This window comes from Petaurus breviceps, unplaced genomic scaffold, assembly GCF_028583685.1.
Source record: "Petaurus breviceps papuanus isolate PSGF00001 unplaced genomic scaffold, PetGlider_PUasm1.0 184, whole genome shotgun sequence".
Classification (NCBI taxonomy): Eukaryota; Metazoa; Chordata; class Mammalia; order Diprotodontia; family Petauridae; genus Petaurus; species Petaurus breviceps.
The window spans coordinates 177,538-190,544 of record NW_027185793.1 but is presented as its reverse complement, the minus strand read 5'-3'; the positions used below and the strand labels follow the sequence as shown (position 1 = coordinate 190,544).

At 39.0% G+C, this 13,007-nt stretch overlaps 1 protein-coding gene across 2 annotated transcripts in view; it reads left to right on the top strand.

Moving 5' to 3' along the window:
* TMEFF1 (transmembrane protein with EGF like and two follistatin like domains 1) overlaps positions 1-13,007 on the top strand; it is a 150,389-nt gene that overhangs the window by 36,542 nt on the left and 100,840 nt on the right. For both annotated transcript variants that reach the window (XM_069088064.1, XM_069088065.1), the window contains exon 2: positions 8,732-8,841. In XM_069088064.1, the coding sequence (XP_068944165.1) occupies positions 8,732-8,841 (110 nt within the window). The remainder of the gene's footprint in view (positions 1-8,731; positions 8,842-13,007) is intronic.

The following is a 13,007-nucleotide window of genomic DNA, read 5'->3' as shown; positions in this document are numbered from 1 at the left end:
TATCAGAGAAGGCCACCATTTTACAGACACACAATCACACACACACATACACAGAGCAAAATCATACTATGTATACTTATATTTGTCAGTTCATTCTCTGGAGGTGGATAGCATCTTCCTTTATATGTCGTTTGTAGTTGATTTGAGTATTTATAATACTCAAAATAACTTAGTCATTCACAGTTGTTGATATTCCAACAGCACCTATGACCATTTCACCCGGTTTAACTGTCAATCATATGTTATGCATTGTTTGTTAATAGTTTCATTCTTGTCCTGCCAACTATAAGCAGCTTGAAGGGAGGGGCTGTGTCTTTTTCTGTATGCCCTACATCTTTAACACATGGTCATCAGTAAATGCTCATTTGTTCGCAATGGTACCTATACATATAAAAGATATTTATCATCAAGATAGGCCTTATCCAATAGCCTCTAATAACAAATAAAATTTGTCACAGCGTTGAAGGAATTTCAAAAGTCAAGGTAATCTACCCCACCTACATCACACCTCCCTGACAATTACAGACATCTTCGTTTATTTTTTCCCAGATAGTAGGAGTGCTAGAATGTCACATAAACCTTTAAGGCAGACGACTGATGAAGAAAATAATGGAAATGCTGTAAATTTTGTTCCTCAAGTTAAGCTATCATTTTCATGGTGCATTAACTTGGCTAATGATGAGCTTATGTCTGATTTTCAGCTTCTTTCTAGCTCCCTCTACCTGGAATAGGTTGGTCAGAAATGCTTATTTTTCCCCAGAAGCTAAATGTGTAACTTTGAAAGTATCTGGCAACCATTCAGTGTATGTTCCAATTAATAGGAGTATAGTTATCCCTTCTACATCATGGGCATTAGGGGCACAGCACCACCACAGTCTGTAAAATCCAGGTGAAATTTTTTGACCTTCCTTTTGTACTAGAAAAGAAGTCTCAATTATTATGGTATTTAAAAGATAAAATATACTGATATTATATAAAACTATGTCTATATATATTACTCATTTTTGAGTTTCTAAACTTTTTCTCTTTCATCTGCTGGCCTTCACGTGGCCTTCATCTGCAGCTTCTGCAAAACTCCCCCCAAATTCCCATTTAATTTCTTATGCCAGGGGTGGAGCCAAGATGGCGGAGTAGAAGCAGGACCTCCCTGTTGCTCCGACTTCCACCTTCCCCAACCCATGTAAAAAGGGGACTCTAAACAAACTTTGGAGCTGCAGAACCCACAAAATGACACAGAGAAGCTAACCTCCCTCTGAGGACAGCCCGGCAGGCTAGCAGGAATCGGCCAGCACAGCGCTCTGGCAGTCAAGCCCAGCCCCACACCGAGGCTTTAGTCCCAGGGTGGGTCTGACCAGTCACTGGCCAGAGGGACTCCAGATCAGCAGCAGCTGTGGCCATTTTCAGATTTGTCAACACATAGATGTGAAGGACAAAGTGAGAGGTCAGTGCAGTCTGGACTTTGGGACCTAGTAAGTAGGAGTGAGTGGCTTTTTCCCCCAGAGTGAGAAGCCGCTGAGATGCAGGCACAGTCAGCCAGTGCCACGTGGCAGCTTCAGTTCCTGCCTGCAGAGTGTAGGGGGACCAAGCACCAGTCTGAGAGATAATCGCTCTTGCTTTGACCTGCTTGGATCTGTATTGCAGTCTGGGGTGGAGGTACTGGGGTGTGTGTCCAGCTTCCCAGAGCATGTGGAAGCTTCAGAGAGGGCACCCATCTAATACCTCTGGCAACTGAGAAAACTCCAGCATTTGGGATGAAAGCTCCCCTGTCTAGTGGCTGAGTCCTACTGTGGCAAAAAGCCCAGGGATCAAGTGACTGAGGTGCGACATGACCAGGCAAAGGAAACAAAGCAGACAGAAGATTCCAACATTAGACTCCTATTTTGGGGACAAAAAGGAGTAAAGCATGGAACAGGAGGAAGACAGTGAAGTCAGAACTCCTGCATCAAAAGCTTCAAAGGAAAATATGAGCTGGTTACAGTCCATAGAGGACCTTAAGAAGCAGATAAGAGAAGTGGAGGGAAAATTGGGAAGAGAAATGAGAGCAATGCAAGAAAATTATGAAAAGAGAGTCAACAGCCTGACTGAGGAAAAAAGCACTTTAAAAAACAGACTGACTCAAATGGAAAAAGAGGCTCAAAAAGGCAATGAGGAGAAGAGTGCCTTAAAAAGTCGAATTTGCCAGATAGAAAAAGAATCTCAAAAGCTCAATGAGGAGAATCATTGCTTCAGAATTAGACTGGAGCAAATGGAAGCTAATGACTTTATGAGAAATCAAGATGCTGTTAAACAGATCCCAAAAAATGAAAGAACAGAAGGCAATGTGAAATATCTCATGGGAAGGGTCACTTTTTCCACTGACCTGGAAAATAGATCCAGGAGAGATAATTTAAAAATTATTGGACTACCTGAAAGCCATGATCAAAGTAAGAACCTAGAAATCATCCTCCAAGAAATTCTTACAGAAAACTGCCCAGATGTTTTAGAACCAGAGGGCAAAATAGAAGTTCAAAGAATCCACCGATCACCTCCTGAAAAAGATCCCAAAAAGGAAACTCCTAGGAATATTATAGCCAGGTTCTGGAATTCCCAGATTAAGGAGAGACTTTTACAAGCAGCCAGGAAGAAACAATTTGAATATTGCAGAAACACAATCAGGATAACCCAGGATCTGGCAACTTCTACACTGAGGGATCAAAGGGCTTGGAATATGATATTCTGGAGGTCAAAGGAGCTAGGATTAAAACCAAGAGTCACCTACCCAGCAAAACTGAGTAGCATGTTTCAGGGGAAAATGTGGTAATTCAGTGGAATAGAGGACTTTCAAGCATTCTTGCTGAAAAAACCAAAATTGAACAGAAAATTTGACATCCAGATACAAGAAGCAAGAGAAGCATGAGAAGGTAAACAGGGAAAAGAAGTCATAAGGAAGTTATCAAAGTTGAACTATTAACATTTCTATATGAAAAAACAATAATTGTAACTTATGAAACTTTTCTCAGTAGTTGAAGGGAACAGAAATATATATGTCTGTATATATATATATATATATATATATATTTGTCTATATATGAGGGTATATGGGCATATGAATACATATGTGAATGTGTGTATATATGTTTACAGGTATACATAGATAGAGGGCACAGGACCAATTTAACAGGAAGGGATGATACTTAAAAGGTGAAATTCAGAGATGAGAGAGGAATATAATAAGAGGAGATGGGGAGAGACAGATTGGGGTAAACTATCTCATAAAGAAGAGGCAAGGGAAAGTGGTTACAATGGAGGGGAAGAATAGGAAGGCAAAAGGTAATGGGTCAACCTTATGCCCATTTAATTTGGCTTGAGGGAATAAATACACACTAAATAGGGTATGTCACCCTCCAGGAGAGTAGCGGGAGAAGGGGATGAGAGGGGGGATGGTGGAAGGGAGGGCAAGCGAAGTTGGAAGCACCCACTTTTGAAAAGGGACAGGATCAAAGTAGAGAATAGAACAAGTGGGAGGTGGGATAGGAGGGAGGGAAATAGAGTCAGCCTTTTACAATATATCTACTATATTATTGTTTTGCATTAGCCACACATGTACAACCTATACTGAACTGCTTATCTTCCCAGTAAGGGTGGGTGACAAGGAAGGAAGGGAATGAATCTGGAATTCAAAGTTTTAAAATAAAATATTCAAATATATATGTATATATAGATATGTGTGTATATATACATATATATTAATACTATTTTACATGTAATTGGGAAATAAGATATACAGGCACTGGGGCATAGAGAGCCACTGGAAAAGTTGAAAGGGTATGGGAGAAAATATGTGAGAGAGCAGATTGGAGGAGGGGATAGCCTGTGGAACTGCTATTTTGGGGCGGTGGGTAGGGGAAAAATGGGGAGAAAATTTGTAACTCAAAATCTGGCGGAAATGAATGATGTAAATCAGAAGTTAATAAACCATTTGGAAAAAAAATTTCTCATGCCAACCTGTGCTATGTGAAAATGGCATTGGGGAAGATAGCAATGTGGAAGGGACAACTGTATATGCAGACAGGGAAAAGGAGTGGACTCAGGACTGAGTATAGGCAGGACTACAGAGAATAGATGAGAAGATAAGTTGGCAGCTAAGTGGCGCAGTGGATGGAACACTGGGCCTGAAGTAAGGAAGACTCATCTTCAGGAGTTCAAATCTGGTCTCAGACACTTCCTACCTGAGTGATCTTGGACAAGTCACTTAATCTTGTTTGCCTCAGTTTCCTGACTTGTAAAATGAGCTAGAGAAGGTAATGACAAACCACTGCAGTATCTTTGCCAGGGAAACTTATAATATGGTCATGGAGAGTCAAACACGAGTGAAAAACAACTAAAACAAAAGTCAGCAAAGAAAGAATAGTTTGTGGAGACCAAGGAGAACCAACAGTGTACATCCTTACATCTCAAGGACACGGAAAAAAGGAAGATTATTGATGGTGTCAAAGACAGAAGCAAAAACTTAAATTGTGAGGAAGTACTAAACCAGGAGAAGAGGAAGGATGCTGTGTTTGTTTTCACTTGTTCTATAATATTTACTTGTGGGGGGTTTTTTGTTTGTGCTTCAATAATCTCTCACATTGTAAAGAATACAGGGACTGTGACTCCAGCTTCCTCTAAGACTCATTCTTATTTACCACAGTGTTTAGTATGGAGTACACACACACACACACACACACACACACACACACAGAGTCCATGTTGTTTGCTGACTGGTCAGGTTCAAAATACCAGTTCCCTGGATTTACTCCTGGCAAGTCTCCAGGTAGAATACTTGTCTGCTTCCTCCTGGGAGTGTGAATGCAGATGATGGAATCCTTATGATATTTCAGAGCAGTGAGGTGACACAGTGGTTAGAGCCTGGGGCTTGGAGTCAGGGAGTCTGAGTTCAGATCCTGCCTCAGACATTTATTAGAATTGTATGTTCCTGGGCAAGTCACATAAATTCTTTTAGCTTCAAGTTTTCCATCTGTAAAACTGGAGTTTTAGCACCTACTTCACAGGCTTGTAGAAGGATCAAATAGAATAATATATGTAAAGTGCTTTGCAACCCTTAAAACTCTATAGAAATGTTAGCTACTACTATTATTATCTTCCTAGCATGGTGAGAACAGATGAGGTGTAGGAGGAAACAAAATGCATCAAGAACAGATGGAACAGGGTGGAACAGTTTTCTGACTGATTCAGGGTCTGAAGTTATGTTGTGAAATCCAGGAGTAAGAAACAGATGAGAAGGGCTAGGACTTTTTGGAGAAATTGGCACCTTGTTTCTTTTTTTAACTATCAAAGTTTAATCATAGAATTTTAGACACTGAAAGCACCTTAGAGACTCTTAATTTTTTTTCAATTAACAAACACTTTTAAGGTCCCATCTCATCCCATTTCCAATTGCCATGTAACAAATATGCATACTAAATTAAAGCAAATTCCTGTGTATGCCATGTCTGAAAGGGTATGTATCATTCTGCACATTGAATCCATCATATCTCTGATAGGAAGTGGAATATTGTGGATCATCCATCATCTGTCTTCTAGAATCATGCTTGGTAATTGCATTGATTAGAGTTCTGAAGTCTTTCAAAGTTGTTTGACTTTACAATGAATGTCACTGTTATTACATAAATTTACTTTTTGGTTCTGTTCACTCTATACTGCATCAGTTCATGCGAGCCTTTGCAGGATTCTCAGAAATTGTCCCTTTTATCATATTTTTTAAAGCACAGTAGTATTGTGTTATGTTCATATGCCATAATTTGTCCCGGAATTCTCCAATTAATGGTACCCTTTTACTTTCCTGTTCTTTGCCATTACAAAAAGAGCTGTTATAAATATTTTTCTGTGGATGGATTCTTTTTCCCTCTCTTGGACCTTTTTTGAATATAGAATTCCTGTGTAAAAAGTTGACTGACTTTTGGGTACCTTCATATTCTAGACGAGGAAACTAAAGCCTGGAGAGCAGAGGTGCTTTACAAGCACAGTCCACAACATATTCTTTTTGTTGTTGTTGTTTAGATCTTTGCAGAAATTCCACTACTTCAAATTTCCAATTACAGATTTTCTGTGTGAATAAGATTAAAGAGATTGTTAATCTTTTAATTTTTAATCTAAGGTCAAAGAGATTTTGAACTTTTAACCTTATCCCATAAAGTTGACAGTCTTGCTGACCCTCAATCAATCCAATTATTGTTATCTTCATAATGGTGTTTATGCTCTTGATAGTGTTTTACCTAGCTTGTCTTGTCAATAAGACTCTTAGTGTAAAGAGAGGACTACTGATCAACAGACTGCCTAATAGGATACTCGAATTTTGGTTGATTTTGTCCCCCTTGTTAGATTTGAATTACATGAATCAACTTAAAAATTTATCTTTAAATCATCTAGGTTCATGACCTAAAAGTTGTCCTTCATTCTTCCCTTTCTCTCATCCTCTTTATCCAACTAGTTGTCAAGTCTCAGTAATTTTATCTCTAACATTTTTCACATAGTCTTAATTTCTGAGCTTGTCATGTACCCCCTGAACTATTGCAATAATCTCCTAATTGGATTCCATTCTCTTCCATCTCCCATCTGTCCTTCAAGTTGATGTCAAAACAATCTTTCTAAGGTACAGATCTGATCATGTCACTCTCCTACGCAAAAAATTTGAGTGGTTTCCAGTTGTCTCTAGAATGAAATACAAATGTCTCAGCTTGGCATTTAAAACTCTCAGTAATCTGGCTCCAGCCTACCTTACCAGACATATTTCATATGAACCCTCTTTGCACACATTCCTGACAAACTGGCTGTTACTCAAATTTAATATTTTATCTTATCCATGGACCTTTGTATAGACTCTTACCCCTGCCTTATATCTATTTATACATGTATCCCCACAATAAAATATCATCTCTCTGAGGCAGGGACTTTTTTGTGTTTTCATTTTTCCCAGTGCCTAGCACAGTGTTTTTTTCACATAGTAGGTGCCTGATTAATTTTTTTTCTTTTCTTTTTTTGGAAGGGCAGTTGGGGTTAAGTTACTTTGCCCAAAGTCACACAAGCTAGTTTTTGTGTTAAGTGTCTGAGGCCGGATTTGAACTCAGGTCCTCCTGACTCCAGGGCCAGTGCTCTATTCACTGCGCCACCTAGCCACCCCTAGGTGCCTAATTAAAAAAAATTAGATTGAGTCCATATTCAGGAGACTTAAATTAGTTCTACTACTACTAATAATAGCTGTGTGACCCTGGGCAAATAACTTGATCTTTCGAAGCCCAAGTTTCATCATCTACAATTTACAAGCATTAAAATAGCCTTTCTCTAAGGTTCTAGGTCTTTGATTCTATAAGTAGTCATCTTGACAAGCTACCATGAGGATGCCTAGCATATCTTTAGGAGAATCACTCAAGTTCCCCAGTCCTAAGTTTCCTTATCTGTGAAATGAGAGAGTTGGACGAGATGGATTCTGAGTTCCTTTCCAGCTCTAGAATTGTTATCCTATGATCTCAAAGGTCCCTTCTCATTCTGAAATTTAATAAGTTAACTTCCTCGCTGACGGAATCAATTATTCATTTTCTAATCAAATCTAAAGCACTGGGTAAAAATAGCAAGAAAAAAATCTTCTAAAATGTTGGCAGCTCTAGAGATTTTTGTAATTTGGATCACAGGGTTTAGAATTGAAATGAAATTGTGTTAAGTAGCATAGTAGTGGGGGTGGCTTGCTGGAACTCAAGAAGTTGAGAAGACTGGGTTCATGTCCTACCTCTGAAACTCAGTAGCTTTGTGATTGTAGCAGCAAGCACCCCAGTGTCCCCAGGGTGCCTGCTCACACAGGTTCTTGGATCTGCTTTGTTAAAGGAAAGCAACTCAAAATGGGTTAACAAGCTTACTTTAATCAGTCAGACATATATCGTTTACCTTGTTCAGGAGAAAAGGTCAGCGCCCTGAACCTCAAAGTATACAGGCATAATTATCAAGACAGAAACATCAAGTAGACAGATTTCCAAACTGTCCAACCATTACATCCATACCCAGTCAACATCTGGGTTTCCACATTCTGGGTTTTTCAAAGCCGGGGGACTCTCAACAACGGCTTCCCAGAATTCAGATCAAATCACAGAACACTTCTCAAAGTGAGTCCCAAAACAAAGCTACATATCAGGGCTTATATAGCCTTCTCCTGGCTCAGAGAATGTAACAACCTTATTGACCCACTGGCCAATCAAAAAGTATCTACTGAAAAACAAGCCTCCCTCCCCAGGCTTCTGGTGCACTTTAGCCTAGGGGCAGGGAAGATCTTTAAAATTTACATTCGCATTACAGTGATGTAGGCCAGTCACTGGGAATACTCAGTAGTAGAACTTATCCTAAGGAATTGTGAAGTTCAAATGAAATAACGCATTTCAAGAATTTTTTAAACTTTAAAGTTTTTATAATATCAGTTATTAAATCATAAGGTTTTGAACTTTGGCCTGATTGAGGCTATTTTTGGTCATTTTTTTCTTGATTGTGAAATATTCTTTTGTGAGAGTACTTGCAAATTCTATGGAAGACTTTGATTTGACACTCACTTTTTATTATGTTGTCTTTTCCCACTTTATAGACGTGAATGAAATCATAACACATTTCAGGCTTGTTTATTTATAAAGTCCATTCAGACACAAATCTAAGAGGCAAAATCAAATAAGTTTATCAGTATATGTGAAATGTTATTTTCCCCCCTCTATTTCAGAATTAAATGTGAGGGAGTCTGATGTAAGAGTTTGTGATGAATCGACTTGTAAATATGGAGGACTCTGTAAAGAAGATGGAGAAGGCTTGAAATGTGCATGTCAATTTCAGGTGAGAATATTAGCCCTATCACTTCTTCATTTATTTGTCATTTGCTATTTCTAGTCACTTAGCATTAAATTATAGGTTTATTGTAATAATTATATTATTTATTATAATATTAATTATGGTTATAATATTAATATTATTAAATTATATAGAGTATTGTTGAGGTCTTTGTGCAGTTTCAGTCTCTTCTTCCTCTCAACAGTACTTGATATGAACACTGAAATTCAGGGTGTACAAATGTCCCACGAAATGGTGATTCTTGTTGCCTTTTGGATGAACAATAAAACCCAGCTCTACTAGTTCCTTTATTTGCCTCTTCCAGGAAGGCCCAGTAGCCATATTGCTGCAACTTTCTTCTTTTCTTGTTTAGTTTCTCATTCATTTTCTAACTTATAATGAGGACAGAGTTGAAAGGTTTGGCATCTTTTTGACCACACATGGGAAACTTGGTATTTAGGTAACTGATTCTTTCATACCACTTGCCCTGCCTCTTTGTACAGAGCTATTGTGAGCTCCATATTATACTAAATATGTAATGCTAATTAATTAAAATCAAAATAATAAAATTAATCAAGTTATTAATAATTAACTTAATTAAAATAATATTAATTAAATGTATGGTATACAAATAATACATATGAAGTTACTTTAAAAAAAGAAAAATTTTCTATAAATACAAGTTGTCATCATCATCACCATCATTATCATCATTGTCTCATTCTAATTTTGTGTACGGTTCAGCTAGGACAAGTTGCTTTTCAGCTATTGTTCATTTATAATAATATTCAATGGGTGGAAAAATGTTCAATGGGGGAATAAAATAACTTTTTCTGTGGTAGAATCAAATTATTATGATATAAGTGTATCCTCTGGAACCTGTCTAAAAGCATCTTCACTTCAGAACAGCAGAGATGATACTGTTGAAGAAATGACTGGTAGTCCTTTGCTAACTACAAGTAAGGTGAAGGGAGTATACATATTATACATTATAAACATGTGGGAGAAACTTGCTGCAAAAGCTCCAAGAGGGTCTGGAGTGTCTTTCAAAATGATTGAGCAAAGTAAAGCCTTTTATGATCTTAAGGATTAAAATCAAAGGATGGGAAGAACAGGTTCAAATAGTGGGAAACACATTTCAGGGAAGGACTATAGCTCAGGGCTGGCAAACCATGGCCAGATATGGCCCACTGCCTGTTTTTGTATGACCTACGAGCTAAGAATGGTTCTGTATTTTATATTATAATGGCATTTCCAAAAAGTTAAAAAATAATTATATTTAAAAATATAAAAAACATTCTTAGTTCTCAGGCTATACAAAAATAAATGGGGGTGTCAGACTTGTCCTGTGGTCTTGAGTTTGCTGACCCTTAGCTATATATTAGGGGAAGGAGAAAGGAATGAACCTCCTTATAGTACCTCCTATATGCCAGGCACTGTGTTACATGCTTTTACAAATGATTCTCACAATAATACTACAAGGTAAGTGCTGTTACTATCCCCTTTTTATAATTGAGGCAAACAGACTAAGTGACTTGCTCAGGGTTACGTAGCTGGTGAGCGTCTGAGGCCAGATTTAAATGTGGGTCATCCTGACCTGTTGACCCAGTGCTCTGTCCACTTAGCTGTCCTGTTAATTAGTTAAGATTAGTGAATCTATATAATTGTTCATTAAATTAAAGAAATAAGATGAGAGGCTATTTAGAGAACTGGCCTCAGGACCAGGAAGGTTTGAGTTCAAGTTCTATTCCCAACACATATGTGACCTGGAGTAGGTCATTTTGCTGCACAAGGCCCCTCGAATACTGTAATGGTAGAGGAGGTACCAATTTGCATTGGAAGGAGGAGTTTCTTCATCTGAGAGTTCCCTACACTTATGAAATCACAAAACCAAACCTCTGTTCCATTCAAAGATGAATTGTTGTGGCATAGCATCAGTCTCCAGACTGTCCAGAGAAATGTGCAATATTAACAGGTAATCTTATGTTAATGGATCATCAAAAATTCCAGATTTTCATTCTTTGCCTAGAGTAGGGACTTTCTCAGAGACTTCCAGGTCTGCAATGCATCCCTATATCCCTTTCCATTCATGCTGTGATTCTAGAAGTACAACAGAGAAGCAGGCCTAGAATCTAGTGGTCTGGTCAACTTAAACTCTTGAAATCATAGTCTGTCCAAAGCATCTAGGTGGCACAGTGCATAAAGCATTGGACCTGGAGTCCGGAAGACCTGAGTTCAGATCCAGTCCCAGACACTCACTAGCTGTGTGACCTGTGCAAGTAACAACCTCAGTTTGCCTCAGTTTCCTCATCTATAAAATGAGGATAACAACAGCACTCACCTCCCAGTGTTGTGGTGAGGCTCAAATGAGAGTATCTGTATCTTAACACAGCTCCTGGCAACATAGTACTCAATGAATTCTTCCTTCCTTCCTTCCTTCCTTCCTTCCTTCCTTCCTTCCTTCCTTCCTTCCTTCCTTCCTTCCTTCCTTCCTTCCTTCCTTCTTTCCTTCCTTTCTTCCTTCCTTTCTTCCTTCCTTTCTTCCTTCCTTCCTTCCTTCCTTCCTTCCTTCTTTCCTTCCTTCCTTCCTTCCTTCCTTCCTTCCTTCCTTCCTTCCTTCCCTCCCCTTCCTTCCTTCCTGTACTTCAATAATACAAAAGAGGGAGAATGCCAAGAATATCCTTATAGTCAATGAACAAAAGGCAGCCAAGCCTTCAACCAGTGAAAAAAGTGTCTTTGTAGAGATCAAGGACCCTGAGGCAGATTTCGTTCCTAGAGGCTGGGACAAAGGGCTGTGATCTGGAGGAAAGCCAGAGAACAATAGCCTAGTATAAGGCCAGCAATAAGACTCCAAATCTACTTAGTGCTAATGAGAACCAACCCTAATTATGGCTCCCAGGGAGTCAAGGCTACACATGTACACACACACACACACACACACACACACACACACACACACACACACACACACACACACACACCATAGCAATTCCTACCCTATAGCAGAGAAAAACTACTCCTAAGAAACATTCATCTCTTGAGATGGTGTGGTACTTGCTAATGATTCCAAGCTGTTTGATAGGAAAAATTAGGGATGGCAGGGAAACACAGCCATAGGTACAGGTGGATACCCCACCAGGAGGGAGGAGCTTATAGGTTTGGCAGGGAAACACAGCCATAGGTACAGGTGGATACCCCACTAGGAGGGAGGAGCCCACCATTGAGCTTGCATCCCAAGATGATCCAAAAGACTGAGGCAGGTTTAACAGAGTCACTGGCAGGCTCAGAGGGACTAAGGGAACTTCAGCTTCTCCCTCTCTAATCAGAGAACTCTCTCATCTCTGGATCCTTGCAGATGGACCAAATGCAGTCCTAAAGGAAGCCTGAGCACATAAAAGAAGAAGTCAGGTTGTTGTTGCTGTTGTTTTGCACTCATCCTTGAATCCTTTGTGTGAATTAGTCAAAGATTAGTTTTGGCTCATGTTTAGGGTTTCCTCAAAATAGAAGACTAAAAAGGTACTCAATGTGAAATGTAGATCAGGTATAGGACAGCCATTTGTTTCCCCTACATAAAAGGAATGCTAAACACAAAAAATTCACAAGTGTACTTTGATGGAAAAAATAACAAAAAAACTTAAGTAATAACATAACTACTGTTATGCTTTCCCAGGAGGCTGACATAAAGTCATCAAAATATAATATAATTTTCAGGACTGTTAAGAGTCATTTTATATTTCTTCTCAGCTTTGCAATGTCCAAACAATTTCTTCCAAGCCCATACATACCTTTTGGTAAAACAGGTCAGATCTCAGGCTTATTCTCCCATCATATTTTCCTCCAAGAGGCTCTATAAATGCAAATAGAGAGGGTAGTTCCCAAAGAGTCATGAGCACTAAGAAATCATGGAAGCCACTCCCTGAAGGTTCACTAGGGTTCAGTGTTTAGTCAACTAAGATCAGATAAAGAAACAAAACAGAAGATGCATCCAGAGATCCACCTCACTGAGTACTGCTCTTGTAGTCTCTATGTTACTGGGGTGGGAGCAAGGGTAGCCCCTCCCTCAACCCCTCAAGAGAGAATTACTTGCTACATATTCGGCAACTAGCTGTGTGACCTTGGATAAGTCATTTAAGCTATGTTTGCTTCAATTAATTCATCTGTTAAATGGGGAT